Source organism: Anomaloglossus baeobatrachus, unplaced genomic scaffold, assembly GCF_048569485.1.
Source record: "Anomaloglossus baeobatrachus isolate aAnoBae1 unplaced genomic scaffold, aAnoBae1.hap1 Scaffold_3708, whole genome shotgun sequence".
In the NCBI taxonomy this organism is placed as follows: Eukaryota; Metazoa; Chordata; class Amphibia; order Anura; family Aromobatidae; genus Anomaloglossus; species Anomaloglossus baeobatrachus.
This window is the reverse complement of record NW_027443056.1, coordinates 1-25,287: the sequence shown is the minus strand read 5'-3', so window position 1 is coordinate 25,287 and position 25,287 is coordinate 1. Positions and strand designations below refer to the sequence as shown.

At 46.9% G+C, this 25,287-nt stretch overlaps 1 protein-coding gene across 1 annotated transcript in view; it reads left to right on the top strand.

Moving 5' to 3' along the window:
* LOC142274161 (R3H domain-containing protein 4-like) overlaps nucleotides 1-24,401 on the top strand; it is a gene marked incomplete at both ends in the record, with an annotated part of 32,878 nt that extends 8,477 nt beyond the window's left edge. Inside the window, 3 exons of the mRNA XM_075332558.1 lie at nucleotides 7,587-7,705; nucleotides 9,826-9,943; nucleotides 24,316-24,401. Of these exons, the coding sequence (XP_075188673.1) occupies nucleotides 7,587-7,705; nucleotides 9,826-9,943; nucleotides 24,316-24,401 (323 nt within the window). The remainder of the gene's footprint in view (nucleotides 1-7,586; nucleotides 7,706-9,825; nucleotides 9,944-24,315) is intronic.
* Between the last annotated feature and the right edge of the window lie 886 nt (nucleotides 24,402-25,287).

Here is a 25,287-nt window from a genome sequence, read left to right as displayed (position 1 = left end):
ATTGTTTGACCAAATATATTAGGGTAATTTTTAAGTTGATAATTTTGTGCGGCCCCCGAAGGTTGGTAAAAATTTCCAAATGGCCCGCGGCAGAAAAAAGGTTCCCCACCCCTGCTCTAGGTGGCACTTTTAGGCCTTGTTCACACACTGCATTTTTACCCGCGTTGATTTTGCTGCAGACATTTCTTGAGAAAATGGTTGTAACCTTTCTGCAGACATTCCCCAGCAAAACCTATGGAAAAAAAAAAATAGCTATGCGCACACTGCGTTTTTTTCTTTTTTTTTTCTTCTCAAGAACATTCTTTCTGCAGAATTTCTTGAGAGAGAATGTGCATGTCACTACTTTTCTGCAGGTACCTATGTTTTTTGCCATAGATAATGGTAAAAAAACGCAGGGATCAACCTGTGGAAAAAACGCATCAAAAACACGGTAAAACCGCATAAGGTTTTCAGTGTGTTTTTTGACCGCAAGTGCGCTAATCTTTCAGTCTCAAGAAATTTCTTGAGAAAAATCCTTTTTTCTAATGTGAACAGAGCCCTAGTTGCACTTACCTCGGCCCGTAGAGTTAGTGACTTGAAGGCTTTCTGTCATTTCCCCGTATCTCCAGGTTGAGAATGATAATTATTCTGCGCACCGACCCAGCTATTCTTCCAAAGGTGGCAGGTACGTTTCATCGTTCACAGGAGATTGTTCTTCCCTCGTTTTGCCACTCTCCACACAATCTGGGAGAAGAGAAATTTTAATTCCCTGGATGATAGAAGGGCTCTCCTTTACTATTTGGATGTCACTGCATCTTGGCGGAAGAGTCAGTCACTTTTTGTTTGTTTTCAGGGACCTAGGAGAGGTTTTGCGGCCTCTAAAGGTTCTATTGCACGTTAGGTTAAGGAAGCCATTAAAGAAACTTATGTAGCTCAGGGTGTTCCACTGCCTCAGGGCATCACAGCTCACTCTACTCGGTCCGTTTCTACCTCCTGGGTGGAACGGGCAGACGTGCCTCTTATTATTTTTTGCAAAGCGGCCACTTGGTCTTCACCTACCACCTTTTCTTAGGCACTACCGGCTGGATCTTTCCACCTCAACTGACATGACCTTCGGTAGGCGGGTTCTGCAGGTGTTGCCCCCCCTTCTCTAGTGGTGTTTCTTTCAAATCTCTCTGGTGGCACTGTCGTGGCGACAGGAAAACTCTAGTTACTTACCGGTAATGGGGTTTTCCTGAGCCACGACAGCGCCACTGCTTCCCACTTTCCCCCCCCCCCCGCTCTGCTCACACGCGGTCTTCCACATTTAGGGGTGTGTATTTTGGTGTTGATTTACCTTTTTTTTTTTTTTTTTTTTTTTTTTTTTTCTGGTATTCCTCTGTGCTCTGTAACATTACTGATGCAGAAGAGAGGTGCCGCCCTTTTATTTTAGTGGGTTTCCTGTCCAAATTGAGGGGCAGACCTATCTCTCTGGTGGCGCTGTCGTGGCTCTGGAAAACTTCAATACCGGTAAGTAACTTAGACTTTTCCTAATATACTTCTGTTACCTGCCTTGCTCCTATAAACCCATGTCTGTGTGGCTGCTTTATTACTCTGCTGTGGTGCTGCAAGGCTACCTTTTGATCTTTAGACTAGAATTGGACGGATTGAACAGTGCATGTCACTTTTGGGGGCGGGGCTACCTCTCCGTGACTGACAGCAGTCTGAGCATGCTCAGATCAGACCTCCATCCTGCTGATGGTGCCTTCAGCTGATGAGCTGCTTGATATTAAAAGGTATCTCACAGGGCATGGCACTCTTCAAAGGGCTTGCCTCACCATGGGAACCCTTCTATTAGACCCTGTGCACACTTACAGTTTTTTCCCGCGGATTTGCTGCATGTTTCACTGCAGAAAATGTTCATAACATCTCTGCAGTGATTCACCAGCAAAACCTATGGGAAAAAAAATGCTGTGCGCACTATGCGGAATTTGACAGCTGGACGTTTTGCTGCGGGATTCCCGCAGCAAAAACAATTGCATGTCACTTCTTTTCCGCAGGTCCCTGCGGGATTTCACTCCATTGACTGCAATGTTATCGTGAAATCCCACGGGGAAGTGATGTCATTACAGGAAGAGGAAGCGGAGCAGACACACACACATCACAGACAGACATAGAACACATCACTCACACACAGACATATAGAATACACATACAAATCAAATGGAAATAGATAAAAAAAAAAAAACACGTGTGCTCCGCCGTATTTTTACCTTCCAGCCGAGGTAAACACACAGCGGCGGCCCGGTATTCTCAGGCTGGGGAGGATGAGGGGCAGGGTTAATGTCCCCCCTCCTCCCGCAGCCGAGAATATCAGCCGCAGCTGCCCCGGGACTGTCACATGCATTATGCGGCAGTCCCGGTGTGTCCTCGACTCTTCCAGATGCCGTGATGCGGTGGCTATCCAGGTAATAACGAGTTAATGGCAGCGCATCGCCGCCATTAACTCCAGGCTTGATCATGGCAGCGTCTGAGACAGCTGACATGATCAACCCGTAAGTAAAGTGAAAAAACACACACCGAAAAATCCTTTATTTTAAATAAAACACAAAAAAGCCTCCTCTTTCACCCGTTTATTAACCCCCCGAAGCACAAAAAGCTCCGGCGTAATGCACGTTTTGCGCTGCTTGCATCCAGAAGAGTGACACGCTGCTGAATGCAGCCTCGCAGCGAGACAGCAGAGGTAACCACAGGGCATTTCCCACGGCCGGTAATGTGAACTCACATTACCGCTCGGGCGAAATACAGGGTGTGCTCACAGGGACTATGTCTATCCCTCTGTCTATCCCTCTGTCTATCCCTCTGTCTATCCCTCTGTCTATCCCTCTGTCTATCCCTCTGTCTATCCCTCTGTCTATCCCTCTGTCTATCCCTCTGTCTATCCCTCTGTCTATCCCTCTGTCTATCCCTCTGTCTATCCCTCTGTCTATCCCTCTGTCTATCCCTCTGTCTATCCCTCTGTCTATCCCTCTGTCTATCCCTCTGTCTATCCCTCTGTCTATCCCTCTGTCTATCCCTCTGTCTATCCCTCTGTCTATCCCTCTGTCTATCCCTCTGTCTATCCCTCTGTCTATCCCTCTGTCTATCCCTCTGTCTATCCCTCGGTCTATCCCTCGGTCTATCCCTCGGTCTATCCCTCGGTCTATCCCTCGGTCTATCCCTCGGTCTATCCCTCGGTCTATCCCTCGGTCTATCCCTCGGTCTATCCCTCGGTCTATCCCTCGGTCTATCCCTCGGTCTATCCCTCGGTCTATCCCTCGGTCTATCCCTCGGTCTATCCCTCGGTCTATCCCTCGGTCTATCCCCCTTTTTTTTTTTTTCTTTCAATGTGCTTTATTGCATGGAATGCATTAAAGCACATGTACTAACCCGCACGCGGCAATACCGTGGCAAACCGCATGCAGTTTTCGGGTGCGGTTTACCGCGTCTTTTTATCGAGGGTGCGGTAATCTTTCAGACCCTGCGGAATTTTCTTAAGAAAATTCCGTTTTCCAGTGCGCACCGGGCCTTAAACTGCCGTTCAGCTGATTTGCAACAGGTTCAGCTCTCGGAAAGGTAATTTCAAAAACTGTTAAAACTCACAAGAAATAAAACATCCACAATGTATTGAGTTAATTAAAATTCCATTATCTGAACAATGATATATGTGAAAAACAAACCAATGATTGAAACTGAACAGGGATTCTTAAGCCCCCCGTCACATTTAACGACTTACCAGCGATCCCGAAAACGATGCGACCTGATAAGGATCGCTGGGAGGTCACTGGTGAGATGTCACACAGTCAGATTTTACCAACGATGAGCGACCTGTATAACAATGAGCGATGCGTCCTGCCCAGCAGGACATCACCTTTGAAGAAAATGGTCCGGACTGACCCTTCAGCAACGACTAGCGATCTCACAGCAGGGGCCTTATTGCTCGTAGGTTTCACACTTAACGAGATCGCTGCTGCGTCACAGAAATGGTGACGCAACAACAATCTCATTAGCGATCTCGTTAGCGATCTCATTGTGTGTGACGGGGCCTTTAGTCCTAGCATAATCTACTCAACCGCTTCCGGTAACCATCAATGAGTTTCTTACAATGCTCTGCTGGAATTTTAGACCATTCTTGTTTGGCAAACTGCTCCAGGTCCCTGAGATTTGAAGGGTGCCTTCTCCAAACTGCCATTTTGAGATCTCTCCACAGGTGTTCTATGGGATTCAGGTCTGGACTCATTGCTGGCCACTTTAGTAGTCTCCAGTGCTTTCTCTCAAACCATTTTCTAGTGCTTTTTGAAGTGTGTTTTGGGTCATTGTCCTGCTGGAAGATCCATGACCTCTGAGGGAGACCCAGCTTTCTCACACTGGGCCCTACATTATGCTGCAAAATTTGTTGGTAGTCTTCAGATTTCATAATGCCATGCACACGGTCAAGCAGTTTAGTGCCAGAGGCAGCAATGCAACCCCAAAACATCAGGGAACCTCCGCCATGTTTGACTGTAGGGACTGTGTTCTTTTCTTTGAATGCCTCTTCTTCTTTTTTTTTTTTTTTTTTTTTTTTTTTTTCTGTAAACTCTGTTGATGGCTTTTCCCAAAAAGCTCTACTTTTGTCTCATTTGACCAGAGAACATTCTTCCAAAACGTTTTAGGCTTTCTCAGGTAAGTTTTGGCAAACTCCAGCCTGGCTTTTTTATGTCTCGGGGTAAGAAGTGGTCTTGATGACACTGCGCACCGTAGACACAGGAACTTTCAGGTCTTTGGAGATGGACTTCTAGACTTGAGATTGCTGATGCTTCCTCACAATTTGGATTCTCAAGTCCTCAGACAGTTCTTTGGTCTTCTTTCTTTTCTCCATGCTCAATGTGGTACACACAAGGACACGGGACAGAGATTGAGTCAACTTTAATCCATGTCAACTGGCTGCAAGTGTGATTTAGTTATTGCCAACACCGGTTAGTTTTGTGCACCCCCTTTTTTATGTTTGGTGTGGAATTATATCCAATTTGGCTTTATAACAATTTTTTTTTTTTTTCTCATTGAAGACAAATTAAATGAAGATAATACCAAAGAATTTGTGATTGCAATTATTTTCAAGAAGAAACTGAGTATTATCTCCCAGAATTGCAGGGGTGCCAATACTTTTGGCCAGCACTGTATAATCCAAAAGGCAGGCAGATCATACTCTACTCACAAAAAAGTTAGGGATATTTGGCTTTCGGGAGAAATTTCAGGATGACTCCTGCTAGAATCGAGTCACATCACCAGGCACGGACGGCTGCTCTCAGGACAGGAGCGTGCAGCTGGGTAATGAGTCGATTCTCATGCAAATGTGACTCCTGCCTAAAATGTACCCTAACTTTTCAGGTGAAATGAATGTGACTGTCTCTAATTTTTTGAATGCACATGTCCAACTGTTCAGTGTTTCTGTACTTTTTGCACAACTTGCTGTTCTATTGGATGGAGTTATGCATTTTCTCTACAAATGGTCATGTTTCTATCATATGGTGTGGCAGGTACATAAATAACTTGTTCACTTGGTAATGTGGTGTGCCTCCCATATCAGCATGTTTTGAGTTTCCTTATCAACCCCTTTTTAATTTATAGTTTTGATTCTAGTAAAGTTTTCTTTTTTAGGCTATGATCACACAGGGCATCTTTTGCTGCTTTTTTGGTGTGTTTTTGAGATCACAAAGATGCACCCAGATACATGCATTTCCTTTTCCCAGCAAAGTTTGAGATTTCTATTTTCCTGTCTACACTGGGCATCTTTTCTTGGCTGCATTTTGGCTGCGTTTTTGAAGATGTATGTCCAATTCTTTGTGTTTTTGAGCCCATCCAGTCAATAGATTTGACTTAAAAAAACACACAAAAACCGCACCGTTTTTTATGCATTTTTACCTCGATGTTTTTATTGCGGACAGAAACGCTGCATCATTGTGGTAAAAAAAAGATGCCGCGTGTGACCATACCCTTAGATTGACTACGGATGGTGGGTTCATGACTAATTGATCTTGCTGAGGATGGCAAGTGTATCTTGCTGAAACGCGTTGTGTTAATACAAGAGCTTTATGTTATTAATAATAAAGCCAAATTTCTTAAAAGATCAAAGACCAAAGATCTATTACTAGCGCTCACAAAGACCGGAATCTTTTTTTCTAATTGATCTTTAGGCACAAATTGAAAAGTGGGCATAAGATTGGGAAAATCACATACTTTGCTGGAACTTTAATATGATTTAAAAAAAAAAAATTATAAATAAATCTTTATTTTTATATAGTGCTAACATATTCCGCAGCGCTTTACATACGTCAGGAACACTGTCGCCATTGGGGCTCACAATCTAAAGTCCCTATCTGTATGTCTTTGGAGTGTGGGAGGAAACCGGAGAACCCAGAGGAAACCCACGCAAACACGGGGAGAACATACAAACTCCTTGCAGATGTTGTCCTTGGTGGGATTCGAACCCAGGACCCCAGCGCTGCAAGGCTGCAGTGCTAACCACTGAGCCACCGTGCCGCCCATGATGTGAAAATAAACCTCATTAAATGCACACCAAAACCTCAGTGGTACCTAGGCTTTAGACATGTAGGTTTGTATACTATCACGGTCATGCCCTCACTCAGCCTGGGTGGGGGGATGGTGACTGACCCTATAAGGGGGTCCATGTCACTCTGCAGCTCATTCTCATACTTGTTACTGACTAAACACAGCACATAACCCCAACTAGTCCACTCACTCAAGGCACTCAATGCTTCCACCACTTGCATAACACTAGTACTTCCTTCCTGAAAGCCATACCCAGGTCACATGTACAAACTGCCACTTAGTCTTTACGGAGACACTTGGCTTTGGCTTGTTGCCCTAAAGAACCTATGTAATGTTTTAGGCTTTAATACACACAAAGGTGTGTGTGTGATGGATAAAAGGTGGAAAAAGTGCTGTGAAGGGGAATTCATTACAATTCAGAGTGAACTGTACAGAGAATGAGACATTACAGAGTAACAGAATTCAACACATACCCACAATAGTGAGGGCCCTGCTCACAAGCCACAACCTGAGCTATTGTATGTGACATGACCCTTACCCGAAAGATGTCAGTCACAGGATGTCACTCAGTTGGGGTAGCAGCTATTGGCTTCCACTAGATCCTAAAGGTGGTGTGTGAGGGGTTACAGGTGGACGGCACATGCTAATTGTGTTCCCACAAGCACGATGAGGGGGAAACCTGCATTTCATTGGGATCATTAGACATTCGGGAGCTATTGGGATTTAGACATGTAATTACAGCGGCCTATCTTCACTACATATATATCCTCTGATATTTTCCTGCTGTAGATTACAAATTGGTTTTCCCCAGCCATTGTGCATCCAAGTTAGATGTTTGAGATTGATATTACCGCTTTTCTTTGAGTTATACCATGACTAAGAACACCTGTTACAGTTTTGTCAAATTTTCTTTTGAGATTGTTAATCATGTGCCCTATACCGAGTGCTGGTGGGGGAAGGAATTGTAACACTGCTGTTCTGTTTATAGATTACTTAAATCCGATTACTCCAATATGACTATTTATTTTCTTCTTTTGCAGATCGCTATCTATTGAGTTTGCTAGAAAGGGATGAATGTGTTTCCGATGAAGTTGACTCTTGCATACGTGCATCTCCCAGCATATTTGCTGAAGCCTGTAATAATGAGGTGTACATTGAGGTACAATATGTGACATGACACTCAACAAATGTTACCATTAATGAGTGAAAGGCTAGGATCACACGACCATAGATTGCATCATTCAAATTGTGTTGATTATGCTTATGGCACTCCAATCAAACCCTAATCAGAGTGATCGGAGTATCCGCATAGTGTGATCGGATTTTCACAGATGGGAGAATTGGAATACACTGATGGAGAATACATTTTCTCCATCTTCTCTTCTCTGTGAGACCGAGTGAATCGAATGTTGTCCAAGTGTAATCTGATGATTTCCTCTCTCCTATGGACTTGTATTGGTGAGTCTCTTTCACTTATGCATCAAATCGCAGCATGCTTAGTGTTTGTTTTCATGCTTAATTGCTATGAGAAACACGTTGACAAGCTCCATTGAAATAACATTGGTCCAAATGCAATCTGATTTAAAAAAAAACAAAAAAAAACCCCAAAACTTATAGCACTTGTCCGATTTTATATGCCCGTGTGACCCTGGCCAAAGATGAATACTTCTTGTAATGAAATTTTCTTGCTCTCTAACTTGCAATCCACCCTTAGCTGGAGGAAGTGGAGCTGCAGTGATTTTTCCCATGGACAGCACTGAGAGAGGCATGCTTGCTCCTAATTCACTTCTTAGCTCACAGAAACAAACTGCAGCACCATGGAGGACATTATACATCAGAGCTCAGCTGTGCTGACCTGAATCAACCTCTGATATGAGGGAAAATTCTTCTTACGGGCTACTTTCACACCTCCGGTTTTTGCAATGCGGCACACTCCGGCACTTTGCAGGAAAATCGCAACCGTTTTTTTTTTGCTGCCGGTTGCGTTTTTTCTGCATAGACTTTAATTAGTGCCGCATTGTGCCGCAAGGCCTTGCGTTCCATCCGGTTTTTGCCGCATGCGGCAGATTTAGCCGATGCGGCGGCCGAATGGAACGTTGCCTAGCACGTTTTTTCGTGCGGCAAAAAAAACAGCATCGCGCCGCATTTGGCCGATGCGGCGTATTTTTCAATATATGCCTATGGCGGCCGGATGCGGCGCGATGCGGCAAAAACCGCATCCGGCCGCCGCATGCGTTTTTTTCCACTGCGCATGCTCAGTAGCATGCCGCAAGCGGCAAAAACCGGACGGGCCGCATGGGAAAAACTTATGCAAAGGATGCGGTGTTTTCACCGCATGCGTTGCATAGCTTGCACAGCCGGATTGAGCCGCAGAGCTCAAGCCAGATGTGTGAAAGTAGCCTTAGGCCTCCTTTACACATCCGTGTCACTAGAATGTATGGCGTCCGTTTTCACATGTACCAGAGACACGGACACACAGATTAAAATCAATGGTCTTGCGCACACCTCCGTGTTTTGACAATGTCCGTGTGGAGCATGCGTGTGTCTGTGAGCTCCACATGGCGATATGTCTGTTTTCTGCCAGCAGCATGGATGTCACAGTGACTGCACCCTGATGTGATCAGTGTGACATCAGGGTCACACGTACCGTAGGAAACACGTCACTGAGCAGTAAATGTATTTTTACAGTTGCTAGTGTCCAGCATTGCTGTCTCCGGTGCTGTTGTAACACTTGCTTCCAGGCCCGCTCATTATGCTCATGAATATTTACTCCACTGACTGCGGACCTGAAAACAAGTGTGACAGCAGCATCTGAGACAGCGCAAACTGTTATACTTTCCTATCTAGATATCATACAGATAGCACATGGAAAACACACACACGTACCTACACCACGGACTGTGCACAATGTTCGTTTCTTAGAAAGTTCTGCACCACGCTTTTTCTTTCACTGTTCCCTTTCCTGCTCACTAATTGCCCACCACCACCATTTTATAAGTCTGCTTTTACACAGTGGATGTTGCACTCAGGAGGCAGGGAAAGAAGTCTGTTAAGTGGAGAAAGATCCTAATTTCTCTCTTAGGATACATTACAAAGTTTCTTAGAATCGTCTTGCACTGTTGATTTGTGCAAAGTTTGTTGAAAGTACCGTTCTGTTTGAAGTATTAAGTTAGAACAACCTTGAGTGATGCATTAATTGTTCTCTGCTTCGCACTTAGTTGTTCATGATATAATTTTAGTTATTTATATTGAACAGTCTGTCTCTCTTCATCTAAACAGATTTGGAATGATTTCATGAACCGATCTGGGGAAGAGCAGGAGAAACTGCTGGTATACCTTGAGCAGAAAGTGAGAAAACCTAAGGAGAAGGTTAATAAATGCAAGGATGAGAGGACAGGTATGTCAGCAAACTTTTTTTTTTTTTTTTTTTTTTATGCTGTATATGTTCAGATCTGTAGACCAATGTGATCAGGTATGAGACTCAGTAATTAGTGCAAGGATATAAATTGTGATTAAAGGGAACCTGTCACCAGAATTTCTGCTATTAAACTAAAAGGATCCCCTTCCGCAGCTCATGGACTGGCCCCCCTTTCAGACCTAAATAACAACTTTATAAAATATTACCTTTTGCTATGGTAATGAGGTTTGCTGGCCCCGTGGGCGGGCTGTATTTCATCTGTTATCCCCCCTTCTGCCGCTGTTCGCCGTCCCCCAGTGTTCATTTACATAGAGGAGGGCGCTGCCCTCATGTTCCTAGGTGCTCCTGAAGTCTCACGCATGCGCAATGACACTATCGCAGGGCAGCACTGTTTTCAAAACGCGAGCACCGGTGATGTTGTTGCGCAGGCGTGAGATTATGGGAAGGTACTTGAATGATGCTGGTGATGACATTCACAGCGCTGCCCATAATCTCGCGCCTGCGCAATAACATCACCGGCGCTCTCGATTTGAAAACAGTGCTCAGTCCCGTGATAGTGCCACTGCGCATGCGCGAGACTCCCGGAGCACTGCGGAAGATAAGGGCGGCGGCCTCATCTATGTAAATGAACACTGGGGGACGGCGAACAGCGGCAGGAGGGGGGAATAACAAACGAAATACAGCCCGCCCCCGTGGCCAGCAAACCTCATTACCATAGCAAAAGGTAATATTTTATAAAGTTATGTAGGTCTGAAAGGGGGCCAGTAGCAAGATGAACCTTTCTAGAATGCAGCCCATGAGCTGCAGAAGGGGATTCTTTTAGTTTTATAGTGAAAATTCTGGTGACCGGTTCCCTTTAAGGGGTGGCAAAATATCTTCCAGAAATTTCTCTTCATTTGTACTGTTAGTATAGAAAATAGAATGGTCTAACTATCATTTGACTGTGCATGTAAGCAAAGGTTTAAGCACATGTAACCAGAATTAAAACTGCACTCTTAACACACTGCATACTACCTAATGCACTGCACCTGAAAGATGTCACTTTCTAATATTTTGACTTTTTTAAAGAGAATCTGTGACGTGGATTGTGCTGCCCCGTCAGAGAGCAGTATAGGGTGAGAACAGGGACCCTGATTCTAGCAGTGTATTACTTGAGTGGCTTGCTGTAGTTTTGATCTGCTGCAGCTCTGTTAATCTTCTGTGATCAGCTCCTGCCATGGAGTCCTAGATATTCCTGTTCTTTTCCACTGATTGGCAGCTCTTTGCTTATGCTCAATGTAGACAAATGGCTTTCAATTCATCTTATGGGAGGAGTTAGTCAGTAATGGTCATTGAAAGGACTAACAGAGCTGCAATAAACCACAATTTTTTTTTTTTTTTTGTTAAATCTCTGCTTCAGCAAGAAGTCAATTAAGTACCATACTACTGAAATCTGGGTCTTTGTGCTGCCCCTGGATTGGGAAGCATAAACCTAGTGAAATCTGTGGCCACCACTCATCACTTTTCTTTGAGTGGTGATGGATACACTATCATGCTACACACTGGAAGTTAAAGGGATTGGTCATAATGCATGCACATTACCTCTCCATTCACAGCTCTTTGACTGGTAGAGGTTCTAGCGATAAGACCTAAAGATAGGTGATATAAGTGTGATAACCCCTTTAAAAGGAACCTGTCAGCAGGTTTTTGCTGCCTCATCTGAGAGCAGTATAATGTAGGCAAAGAGACCCTGAATCCAAGGTGTATCACTTAGATTACTGGCTGCAGCAGTTCTGACACAATCAGAATTTTTAGATTTAGCCATGTAGCAGAGATAAGAGAACTGTCCCGGTCACACCAGGGTCTCAATACAGATTGTACATAGACAATGAGGTGTCAATCAGAGGAGGGGGCATGCCGGACTGCTGTGCATTTGACTTTGTAGTCCTGTAATAATAAGGGTCCTGCTGCTTAAACAAGCGTAGTAAATAAATAACAGATTGACCTGTGACAAGACAGGCTTCCATGAATTTTCTGTTAACCCTTGCAGCATGTTGGTTTCAGTTTACATGGCAAAAACCTGCTGACAGATCACCTTTTACAGTTAGTTGAAATGGCCCTGCCTTGTGACATTAACCCCTTCACGACCGCGGGCAGTAAAATTAACGTGACTTAACGACGTAATTTTACGGCCTAAACTTCATTTGATTGCCGTGGCCATAGCAATGGCTTTCAAATGATGTCCTCTGCTGTTTCTTACAGCAGGGGACCTTTGCTTGACCCCAGGGGGGATGGCATCGCCAACCCCCATCGACGATCGATGTGATTGGCTGTTCAAATCTGAACCGCCAACCACATCATTCGCACTGATTTCGGCAAAATAATGCCCGAATTAGTGCGATACTATGAGATCTAGCTATGAGATGCCGTAGCAGCTACAGCAGATCATAGGTGGATCTCAAACATGCCGCCCCCAGCCCCTGCAGCACTGATCGGAGCGATCGTGCTATGACGCGCAATCGCTCCAATCAGTGTGCAGTGGGGCGGTCTGATCTGCAGGTGGCCGCCCTCCCCAGGCCTGTGCTGGTCTGGGGAGCCTCCCCCAACATGTCTCCAGCGTGGAGTGGCTGGTACTTGTGGTACCACGCCACCGCTGCCCGCCGCTAATGTCACCGTCTTCTTGCCTGCTCCACGTGAGTATTGCACTCTTCTTCCAGCCCGTGCGCGCTCCCGTTATGGCCCCTGCGCGCTCCCGTTATGGCCCCTGCCCGTGCCCCCTGCGGTCTGCAGCCCCACGCCCCGATCTGCTCCCCCTGCGATCTGCCTGCCTCCTCTTTCATCTCTATTCTGCTTCCTTCCTTCTTTGCTTCTCCGGTATCCCCCTCTGCTCTCCCGCCCCCCCCCTCTGCTCTCCCGCCCCCCCCCCCCCTCTGCTCTCCCGCCCCCCCCCCCTCTGCTCTCCCGCCCCCCCCTCTGCTCTCCCGCCCCCCCCCTCTGCTCTCCCGCCCCCCCCCCCCCCTCTGCTCTCCCGCCCACCCCCCTCTGCTCTCCCGCCCCCCCCCTCTGCTCTCCCGCCCCCCCCCCCTCTGCTCTCCCGCCCCCCCCCCCCTCTGCTCTCCCGCCCCCCCCCCCCTCTGCTCTCCCGCCCCCCCCCCCTCTGCTCTCCCGCCCCCCCCCCTCTGCTCTCCCGCCCCCCCCTCTGCTCTCCCGCCCCCCCCTCTGCTCTCCCACGCCCCCCTCTGCTCTCCCGCGCCCCCCTCTGCTCTCCCGCGCCCCCCTCTGCTCTCCCCCTCCCCTCTCCCCTTGACGTCCTCTTACCTGCCTTCACCGGGTCGTCCGATTTCTTCACTGGCCCGATCACATCTGCCTCCATCTCTGGGTCCTTCCTGGGTCTTCTGCTGATCTGTCCAACGTCCTGCCTGCTGCTCCTGTACAGATGTCTATCTGGCTTGCCTTCTGTTCCTCCTGCTACTCCTCTGGGTACTGTGAGTATAACTTTTTTTTTTTTTTTTTTTTTTCCCCTGTATCCTGTCCATTTTTACACCTCATCTGTCCGTGCGTCCCGCCGAGCACTGATGACGGATGCAGATAACGGTTCTGCATCCGTGGTCAATTTTTGGCGTGACTTTTTTTTTTTCCGTATCCCCAACGCGTTTTGTATCGCATCTGTCCGTGCGTCCCGTCAATCGCTGATCAGGGATGCAGATAACTGATCTGCATCCCTGCTCAATTTTTGGCGTGATTTTTTTCCATATCCCCGACGCTTTTTGTATCGCATCCATTCGTGCGTCTCGCCGAGCGCTGATCAGGGATGCAGATAACTGATCTCCATCACTGCTCAATTTTTGGGGTGACTTTTTTTCCGTATCCCCGACGATTTTTGTATCGCATCTGTCCGTGCGTCCCGCCGAGCGCTGATCAGGGATGCACATAACGGATCGGCATCCCTGCTCAATTTTTGGCGTGACTTTTTCTTTTTTTCCGTATCCCCGACGCTTTTTGTATCTCATCCGAATGTGCGTCCTGCAGCGGTCGATCAGTGCACCGCGTCTGTGCGTTTGAAAAGTCAAATGGCGTTCGTTCTCTTCTGAGCCCCACCATGCTCCCAAACAATTTATTTCCACCACATATGAGGTATCTGCGTACTCAGGAAAAATTGCACAATACGTTTTATGGTGCAGTTTTTCCTGACACCGCTGTAAAAAAAAAAAAAAAACTTCCTGGTTGATGCAAAAATTTTGTGGTAAAAAAAAAAAATAAATTTCACGGTTCAATGTTATCAACTTCTGTGGAGCCCCTGGGGGTGCAAGGGGCTCACCAAACATCTAGATAATTTCCTTGAGGGGATGGGGTCACTTGTGAGGGAGCTCCACTGTTTAGGCACCATAGGGGGTCTCCAAACATGACATGGCGTCCGCTAATGATTCCAACCAATTTTGCTGTCAAATGGTGCGCTTTCTCTTCTGAGCCCTGCCATGCGCCCAAACAATTACTTTCCACCACATATGAGGTATCGTCGTACTCAGGAGAAATTGCACAATACGTTTTATGGTACATTTTTTCCTGATACCTTTGTGAAAAAAAAAGCTACGTGGTTCAAGTAACAGTTTTGTGGTGAAAAACAAAAATTGTATTCATGGCTCAACATTATCAACTTGTGTGGAGCCCCTTGGGGCTCGCTAAACATCTAGATAAATTCCTTGAGGCGTCTAGTTTCCAAAATGGGGTCACTTGTGGGGAGCTCCATTGTTTAGGCACCTCAGGAGGTCTCCAAATGCAACATTACGTCAGCTAATGATTCCAACCAATTTTGCTGTCAAATGGTGCTCTTTCTCTTCTGAGCCCCGCCATGCGCACAAACAATTACTTTCCACCACATATGAGGTATCTGCGTACTCAGGAGAAAATGCACAATATATTTTATGGTGCATTTTTTACTGATACCCTTGTGAAAAAAAAAGCTACCTAGTTGAAGCAACAGTTTTGTGGTAAATAAAATGTTTTTTCTTTTCACGGCTCAACGTTATAAACTTCTGTGAAGCCCCCAGGGGTTCAAAGTGCTCACCAAACATCTAGAAAAATTATTTGAGGGCTCTAGTTTCCAAAATGGGGTCACTTGTGGGGTAGCTCCATTGTTTAGGCACCTCAGGGGGTCTTCAAACCCGACATGGCGTCCGCTAATGAGTGCAGCTAATTTTGCAGTCAAAAATTCAAATGGCGCTCCTTGCCTTCCGAGCCCTGCCGTGTGCCCAAACATTTGATTTCCACCACATATGGGGTATCTGCGTACTCAGGAGAAAATGCACAATACATTTTATGGTGCATTTTTTCCTAATACCCTTGTTAAAAAAAGCTACCTAGTTGAAGCAACAGTTTTGTGGTAAATAAAATGTTTTTTCTTTTCACGGCTCAACGTTATAAACTTCTGTGAAGCCCCCAGGGGTTCAAAGTGCTCACCAAACATCTAGAAAAATTATTTGAGGGCTCTAGTTTCCAAAATGGGGTTACTTGTGGGGTAGCTCAATTGTTTAGGCACCTCAGGGGGTCTTCAAACCCGACATGGTGTCTGCTAATGAGTGCAGCTAATTTTGTGTTAAAAAAAATCAAATGGCGCTCCTTCCCTTTCGAACTCTGCCGTGCGCCCAAACAATTGCTTTTTACCACATATGGGGTATCAGCGTACTCAGGAGAAAATGCACAATAAATTGTATGGTGCACTTTCTCTTTTCTCCCTTGTGAAAATTAAAATTTCTTTGTCGCTCCATTGGGAGACCCAGACAATTGGGTGTATAGCTATTGCCTCTGGAGGCCACACAAAGTATTACACTTAAAAGTGTAAGGCCCCTCCCCTTCTGGCTATACACCCCCAGTGGGATCACTGGCTCACCAGTTTTGTGCTTTGTGCGAAGGAGGCAACACATCCACGCATAGCTCCACTTTTTAGTCAGCAGCAGCTGCTGACTATGTCGGATGGAAGAAAAGAGGACACATATAGTGTCCCCAGCATGCTCCCTTCTCACCCCACTGTATGTCGGAGGTGTTTGTAAGGTTGAGGTACCCATTGCGGGTACGGCGGCAGGAGCCCACATGCTGATTCCTTCCCCATCCCTTTTTACAGGGCTCTGGGTGAAGTGGGATTTACCGGTCTCCTGGCACTGAGACCGTGCTCCATCTACAGCCCCTGGAGAAGATGCTGGATGGAGCGGAGTACATCAGGGACATGGCCCTGCTTCCTCAAGGTACTCTGTGTCCCCGTGCATTTGGCGCTCACACCGCAGCATGCTGGGTGTTGTAGTGCGCCGGGGGACATCAGCGCTGCGGCGCCTGTGCCATGGCCTCATTCAGCTTTGCTGAAGCAGGCTCACTTATGGGAATTGGTCGCGCCGGCCGCTGGGACTGCGGCGCGGCTGGCACTTGTAGTGCGCCGGGGACTTCAGCGCGGCCTGCGCTTTTACGGCGGCCGCGCTGATAACTAGAGTCCCCGGCTTTTGCGGCCTGCTTCCGTTCGTTCCCGCCCCCAGACCTGCCAGTCAGGAGAGGGGCGGGACGCTGGCCACTTCCAGAATCGGTCGCGGCCGGCCGCTGGAACTGCGGCGCGGCTGGCACTTGTGGTGCGCCGGGGACTTCAGCGCGGCCCGCGCTTTTACGGCGGCCGCGCTGTTAACTCGAGTCCCCGGCTTCTGGGCCTAGTCTCCCTTCGTTACCGCCCACAGCCCTGACAGTCAGGGTAGGGGCGTGACGCTGCATAGAGCAGAGCTGAGAGCTGGAGTATGTTTTGCATACTCCACCCCTCTCACTGTGTGCACTGTGAATCCGGATTCCCGCACTTTCTCAGGCACGCCCACGGCTTCCTTCTCTACAAGGACACCGGCAGCCATTAGTGTCAGTTTCTGTATGATACAGAGACAAGTGTGAAGACCCTGGCATTCTGATAGTCACACAATCGCTGTAACAGGCGTTAAGCAGCACCTGTGGTGCTAACCCCACTAGTGCAGAAGTGCACTTATAGATATGCTTGTACTATATACATTGCACTGTTTGGTCGCACGTTGTATATACCCTCCTGGATTATGCGGAGGAGTTATCAGCATATTCTCTGTGTAAAACAAAGGTGCAGAACCACATGTTTTTCTATACAGCTGGTACAGCATGTACGGCTATACGGCCGGCAGGTACATAGACTCCCATTGTATGCACTAATGGCCAGGGGATGAGGACGGTGTCTGCAGTATTTACTGACAGTTTTTCTGAGACTGTGGCTATGATACTAGAAGCCTAGCAGTCCGGACATGTCTCTCACAATATGGGCACTGTTGAATCATTGATCCATGGCCCCCCTCAGTGTGGAATAACTAACAGCTCCGGGAATGTCACACGCATCCCAGAGTCCACGGCTCTGCACGGACGTCAGTCCCAGACAGCCTAAGCGGCTCGCTATGAGCGGCCTCGGTTTCATCAGGGTCCTAACAGAAGGACTCGCTGTGTAATGAGGCGGAAGTAGCGGCTCAGGATTCTGATCCTGAGACCGCTCTCAATCTGGATACACCTGATTGTGACGCCATAGTAAATAATCTTATAGCGTCCATCTATAGAATGTGGGTTATTTCTCACAGCTCCTCCAGTGGAGGAGTCAGCTTCACGTATTTTTCTGGACCACTCTGCCTTCAGAGAGGCAGTCCAGGAACACCACGCTTATCCAGATATGCGCTTCTCCAAACGGCTTAGGATACACGTTATCCCTGTCCCCTGACTTGGTCAAGGACTGGACCCAATGTCCCGAGCGGCATCCTCCAATCTCCAGGCTTGTAGCTAGATCCATAGTTGCAGTGGGAGATGGAACTGCAAACTCAAAGATGCCACTGACAGACAGATGGATCTCTGGTCGAAAGCCATCTATGAGGCTGTCGGCGCACCGTTGGCTCCGGCATTCTCTCCCTTGGGGCACTCCAAGCTATTTCAGCTTGTCTTACACAGATTGACACGGTTACACGTACATCTGTGCCGCAGGTGGCATCCTTAACCTCTCAAATGTCTGCATTTGTTTCTTACGCGATTCAGGTTGTCCTGGACTCTGCGAACCGTGCGGCGGTAGCCTCCGCTACTCCGTGTTTTTAAGCAGAGCCTGGTCTGCTCGTTAAGTGAATGGAAGGCAGATTCTGCTTCCAAAAAAGGTTGCCTAACCAGTTGCCTTTTTTCTGCTGACCGACTGTTTGGTGAGCGTTGGATGTAACCATCAAACAGTCCAGGGGTAAGGATTCATCCTTTCCTCAGCCCGGACACAACAAACCCCAACAGAGCAAGAGGCAGTCGGGGTTTTCGGCCTTTTCGAGGCTCGGGCAGGTCCCATTTTTCCTCGTCCAATGTGGACTCAAAAGGATCAGAGGAGCTAAGATTCTTAGCGGGCTCAGTCTCGCCCAAAAAAGCGACAGTCTGAAAACCCGCTTCCAAGGCGGCTTCCTCATGACTTGCGGCCTCGGTCGGTAGCAGGCTCTCCCGCCTTGGCGATATTTAGCTGCCATAGGTCAATGACCATTGAGTGTGAGACATTCTGTCTCACGGGTACAGGATAGAGCTCACTTCTCGTCCTCCAACTCGATTCTTCAGAATTTCTCCACCTCCCGGCCGGGCCGCTGCTCTTCTGCAAACAGGGTGCACTCTATAGGCAGAAAGAGTGATGACCCCCGTTCCTCTTCAGGAACAAGGTCACGGTTTTTACCCCAAATTCTTTGCGGTACCTATAACAACGGGCCGTTCCGTCCCGTTCTGGATCTAAAAATGCTCAGCAAGCTCGTGGACACCAGGCGGTTCCGGATGGAATCCCTCCGCCATGTCATCGCCTCAAGGTCCCAAGGATATTTCCTAGCATCATTAGGCATCAAGGATGCTTATCCACACGTGCCGATTGATCCAGAGCACTAGCGTTTCTACGCTTTGTTATAGGAGACGAACACCCTCTGTTCGTAGCTCTACCTTCCGGCTAGCGACAGTCCAACTGGTCTTCGCCAAGGTCAGGGCAGCAGTAGTCACAGTCCTGCACTCTCAGGGTCACTCTGTGGTCCCGTATTTAGACGATCTACTTGTCAAGGCACTCTCTTAGGAAACATGCCAACACTGCCCGAACGTTGCGCTGGAGACTCTCTAGAGTTTTGGGTGGATCATCAACTTTTTAAAGTCAGATCCGACCCAGACCCTATCGATAACATATCTAGGCATAGAGTTTCTTACTCTCTCAGCGATAGTGAAGCTGCCGCTAGACAAACAGCATTCACTACGGGCTGCAAGCTCTTCTTTAAGAACCAGTCGCACACATTGAGACGCCTCATGCACTTCCTACGTAAGATGGTAGCAATGGAGGCAGTTCCTTTCGCGCAGTTTTCCTGCGTCCACTACAATGGGACATTCTCCGCCAATGGGACGAGGAGTCGACGTCCCTCAACAGAGTCGTCGTTCTTTCTCAGGCGGCCAAGGAATCTCTACGGTGGTGGCTTCTTCTCACCTCTTGGTCAAAAAGAAGGTCCTTCCTATCCCCGTCCTGGGCGATAGTTACGACAGACGCGAGTCTATCAGGGTGGGGAGCAGTTTTTCTCCACTACAGCGCTCAGGGTACGTGGACTCAGCAAGAGTCCACTCTTCAGATCAATGTTCTTGAACACAGAGCAGTGTATCTTGCCCTACAATCCTTCCAACAGCGGCTGGAAAGCAAGCATATCCGACTTCAGTCGGACAGCTCCACAGCGGTGGCATACATCAACCACCAAGGAAGAACGCGCAACCGGCAAGCCTTCCAGGAAGTCCGGCAGGTTCTGATGTGGGTGGAAGACACGGCATCCACCATATCCACAATTCACATCCCAAGTGTGGAAACTAGGAAGCTGACTTCCTAAGTCGCTGAGGTGTGGCCGAAAGAGTATGGTCTCCTCACCCAGACGGGTTTCAGGAGATCTGGCGCCGCTGACAGAGGCCGGACGTCGATCTAATGGCGTCACGGCACAACAACAATGTGCCAGCTTCATGGCACGGTTTCACAATCATCGAGCTCTGGCGGCAAACGCCTTAGTTCAGCATTGGTCGCAGTTCCAGCTACCTTAGGTGCCACCTCTGGCATTGTTGCCCAGAGTACTGCGCTAGATCAAGACCGACTGCGGCCGCGCCATCCTCGTCGCTACAAATTGGCCGAGGATGTTGTGGTACTCGGTTCTGTGGTGCCTCACGGTAGGCTAACCGGGGGCACTACCAGACCAATCAGACTGGCTGTCTCAAGGGCCATTCTTCCATTTGAATTCTACGGCCCTCAACCGGATGGTGTGGCATTGAGTCCTGGAACCTAGTGTCGTCAGGATTACCTCAGGACGTGGTTGCCACCATGAGACAGGCTAGCATACCAACGTCCGCCAAGATTGACCACAGGACGTGGAAGATGTTCTTATCTCGGTGCTCGGCGCAGGGTGTTTCTCCCTGGCCGGTTGCATCGTCTATGTTTCCTTCCTTCCTGCAATCTAGGTAGGAAAATGGGTTGTCGCTCAGTTCCCTTTAGGGACAAGTCTCAGCGCTATCTGTATTTTTTCAGAAACGACGACTTCCTCAGGTACGCACGTTCCTACGGGGAGTTTGTCTTCTCAGCACTCCGTACAAGCGGCCGTTAGAGCCCTGAGATCTGAACAAGGTTCTAATTGCTCTCCAGATGCCGCCTTTCGAGCCTTTGAAGGATGTCTCCCTTCCCGTTTTTCACGGGAAGTGGCCTTCTAGTAACGGTCTCGTCTCTTAGGAGAGTTTCCGAGCTAGCAACGCTCTCATACAAACTCCCTTCCTGGTCCTTCACCAGGACAGGGTAGTTCTGCGTCCGGTTCCGGAATTTCTCCCTAAGGTGGTATCCTATTTTCATATCAATCAGGATATCACCTCACCTTCTTTGTGTCCTCGTCCAGTCCATCAATTTCAGAAGGATTTGCATCTGTTGGTTCTGGTGAGAGCACTCAGGTTCTACTTCCCGCATGGCGCTCCTGCGCCACCCGGATGCACTCTTTGTCCTTGTCGCTGGTCGGCGTAAACAGTCGCAAGCTTCCAGATCCACCCTTGCTCGGGGGCTCGAGGAACCAATTCTTGAAACCTACAGTTCTACTGGGCTTCTGGTTCTCTCAAGGCCGAAGGCCCATTCTACCAGAGCCGTGGGTGCATCCTGGGCATTACGGCACCAGGCTACGGCTCAGCAGGTGTGTCAGGCACCCACCTGGTCGAGTCTACTTACTTTTACCAAGCATTATCAGATGCATACCTACGCTTCGGCAGACGCCAGCCTAGGTAGATAAGTCATTCAGGCGGCGGTTGGCCACCTGTAGGAGAGGGCCGTTTGACGGCCCTATCATGAGGTATTCTTTTACCCACCCAGGGATTGCTTTTGGACATCCCAATTGTCTGGGTCTCCCAATGGAGCGACAAAGAAGAAGGGAATTTTGTTTACTTACCGTAAATTCCTTTTCTTCTAGCTCCAATTGGGAGACCCAGCACCCGCCCTGTTTTCTCGGGGTTTTTCTGTTTTTTCGGGTACACATGTTGTTCATGTGGTATGGTTCAGTTCTCCGATGTTTCCTCGGATTGAATTGGTCTTTAAACCAGTTATTGGCTTTCCTCCTTCTTGCTTTGGCACTAAAACTGGTGAGCCAGTGATCCCACTGGGGGTGTATAGCCAGAAGGGGAGGGGCCTTACACTTTTAAGTGTAATACTTTGTGTGGCCTCCAGAGGCAATAGCTATACACCCAATTGTCTGGGTCTCCCAATTGGAGCTAGAAGAAAAGGAATTTACGGTAAGTAAACAAAATTCCCTTCTTTATGGCTAAAGTAACATTTTTGTGTTAAAAAGTAAAATTTTCATGTTTTCCTTCCACATTGCTTTGGTTGCTGTGAAGCACCTAAAGGGTTAATAAACTTCTTGGATGTGGTTTTGAGCAGAGTGAGGGGTGCAGATTTTAGAATGGGGTCACTTTTGGGTATTTTCTATCACATAGGCCTCTCAAAGTCACCTCAAATGTGATGTGGTCCCTAAAAAAAATTATTTTGTAAATTTTGTTGGAAAAATGAGAAATTGCTGATTAATTTTGACCCCTTCTAACTTTCTAACGAAAAAAAAATTTGTTTCGAAAATTGCGCTGATGTAAAGTAGACAAGTGGGAAATGTTATTTATTAACTATTTTGTGTGACATATTTCTCAGATTTATAGGCATAAATTTTCAAAGTTTGAAAATTGCGAAATTTTCAAAATTTTTGCAAAATTTTCCTAAATTTTCACAAACGCAAAAAATATCGGCCTAAATTTACCACTGACATGAAGTACAATATGTCACGAAAAAACAATCTCAGAATCGCCAGGATCCGTTGAAGCGTTTCAGAGTTATAACCTGTCAAAGTGACACTGGTCAGAATTGCAAAAAATGGCCCGGTCATTAGGGTGTTTTAGTGGCCGGGCGTGAAGGGGTTAAAGGCTTAGCTGATCTGACTCTCATAAGACTCTGCCATGGACACGCACATATGATCACGATGTGCATTCACTACAAAGGTCTAAGTATTAAATGCTGTAAGCAACGAGAAGTCATAATAATGACCCAATAAGCTTTTAAACTGCAATTGGTTGTTATTATTATTATTTTGTTACTTTTGTCACTTTACAAGTGAAAAGGGTATACATAAAAACTAGTACAACAATCATTAACAATAACAATGGATTATACTGATTTTGGCTTACATGTATCCGTGGATGTGCTCTTAGGCCCTGTGCGCACTTGCCGTTTTTTGCCGCGGATTTGCTGAATGTTTTGCTGCAGAAAATGTTCATAACATCTCTGCAGTGATTCACCAGCAAATCCTATGGGGAAAAAAAAATGCTGTGCGCACTAGGTGGATTTTGACAGCTGCATGTTTTGCTGCGGGATTCCTGCAGCAAAAACAATTGCATGTCACTTCTTTTCCGCAGGTAGCTGCGAGATTTCACTCCATTGACTGTAATGCAATAGTGAAATCCCGCAGGGAATAACGCAGGTAGCAAATTCTGTGCGGTTCATTGCATTTTCCTGCGTTATTTCGTGTTTTTCGGGACATAATGTTCATCACTGCCTGCGTTTTGCAGGGAAGTGATGTCATTATAACAGGAAGAGGAAGCGGAGCAGAGAGTAAACACACACAGATCACACTCACACACAGACACAGACATATATACAATGCACATAGAAAGCAAAGGTCCATATAAAAATAAAAAAACAAACAAAAATAACGTCCAGCCAAGGTAAACACACAGCGGCGGCCCGGTATTTTCAGGCTGGGGAGGGCGAGGGCCGGGGTTAATGCCCCCCCCCCCCTTCACCCACGCAGCCGAGAATATCAGCTCGCAGCTGCCCCGGGACTGTCGCATCCATTATGCAACAGTCCTGGAGTGTCCCCGACTCTTCCCAATTGCCGTGATGCGGTGACAAGTCGGGGTAATAACGAGTTAATGGCAGCGGATCGCTGCCACTAAGTCCAGGCTTAATCATGGCAGCGTCTATGAGATAGCTTACATGATTAACCCGTAAGTAAAGTGAAAAAACACACCGAAAAATCCTTTATTTTAAATAAAATAACAAAAAAGTCCCCTCTTTCACCTTTTTATTAACCCCTCCCAACACACAGCTCTGGCGTAATCCACCGAGGTCCCACGACGCTTGCAGACTGCTGCAGCCGTGACTGACACACTGTACTGAATGCAGCCTCGTAACGAGACTGCAGGGGTAATTACAGGTCATTTCTCACGGTCGGTAATGTGAACACATTACCGCTCAGGAGAACTGCAGTGTATCCTCACAGGGACTCTATCTGTTGATTGATCTGTCCTCTATTATCTATCTATCCTCTATCTATCTATCTATCTATCTATCTATCTATCTCAGAAGGAATTACCTTTTTTTTTTTTCTTATTGTGCTTTATTGCATTGAATGCATTAAAACACATGTACCAACCTGCTGAAAAACCGCTACAAAACGCATGCGGATTTTGGTGCGGTTTTGGAGTGTTTTTTTTTTCCGCGGGTGTGGAAATCTTTCAGTGCCTGTGGAATTTTTCTTAAGAAAATTCCATTTTCTAGTGCGCACAAGGCCTTAAACTGCTACACACTTTTTAGAGCTAGACGTTAGAGCTATTTGGGTCATTCAAGTCAAATTGTGAAAATGGAGTAAAATGTGAATAATCACGCCAAAACACCTAGACCTAAAATATAGCTGCCACAAAAAAGCAAAGTGCTGCAGTGCTTTCATGTGCTTTTTCAGGTCTGTGATACACAATAAAACTGTAATTAATCTGACTTTTATGCAAAACTGCTTTGTAAAGGCCTCTCTTCTTCATTGTAGAGCACCCTGCCTATTCCCCTGAGGAGTGTTATCAGCGGATAAACCGGAGACTGCGATTCACCTTGAAAAGACGCCAGATACCGATGGTGAAGGATTGTTCATTTCCTCTTAAAGATAAATTAAATAAAAATATTAAATATAAATTTATATATAATATACTGTGCGTATGTATGAGTATATACAGTGCTGGCCAAAAGTTTTGGCACCCCTGCAATTCTGTCAGATAATACTCAGTTTCTTCTTTAAAATGATTGCAATCCCAAATTCTTTGGTATTTTTATCTTCATTTATGTTGCTTACAATGAAAAAACACAAAAGAGAATGAAACAAAAATCAAATCATTGATCATTTCCTCACACAACTCCAAAAATGGGCCCGACAAAAGTATTGGCACCATTAGCCTAATACTTGGTTGCACAACCTTTAGCCAAAATAACTGCGAACAACCGCTTCCGGTAACCATCAATGAGTTTCTTACAATGCTCTGCTGGGAATTTTTAGACCATTCTTCTTTGGAAAACTGCTCCAGGTCCCTGAGATTTGAAGGGTGCCTTTTCCAAACTGCCATTTTGAGATCTCTCCACAGGTGTTCTATGGGATTCAGGTCTGGACTCCTTGCTGGCCACTTTAGTAGTCTCCAGTGCTTTCTCTCAAACCATTTTCTAGTGCTTTTTGGAAGTGTGTTTTGGGTCATTGTCCTGCTGGAAGATCCATGACCTCTGAGGGAGACCCAGCTTTCTCACGCTGGGTCTTACATTATGCTGCAAAATTCGTTGGTAGTCTTCAGACTTCATAACGCCATGCACACGGTCAAGCAGTCCAGTGCCAGAGGCAGCAAAGCAACCCCAAAACATCAGGGAACCTCCGCCATGTTTGACTGTAGGGACTGTGTTCTTTTCTTCTGGAATGCCTCTTTCCCCCCCCCCCCCCCCGTAAACTCTGTTGATGGCTTTTCACAAAAAGCTTTACCTT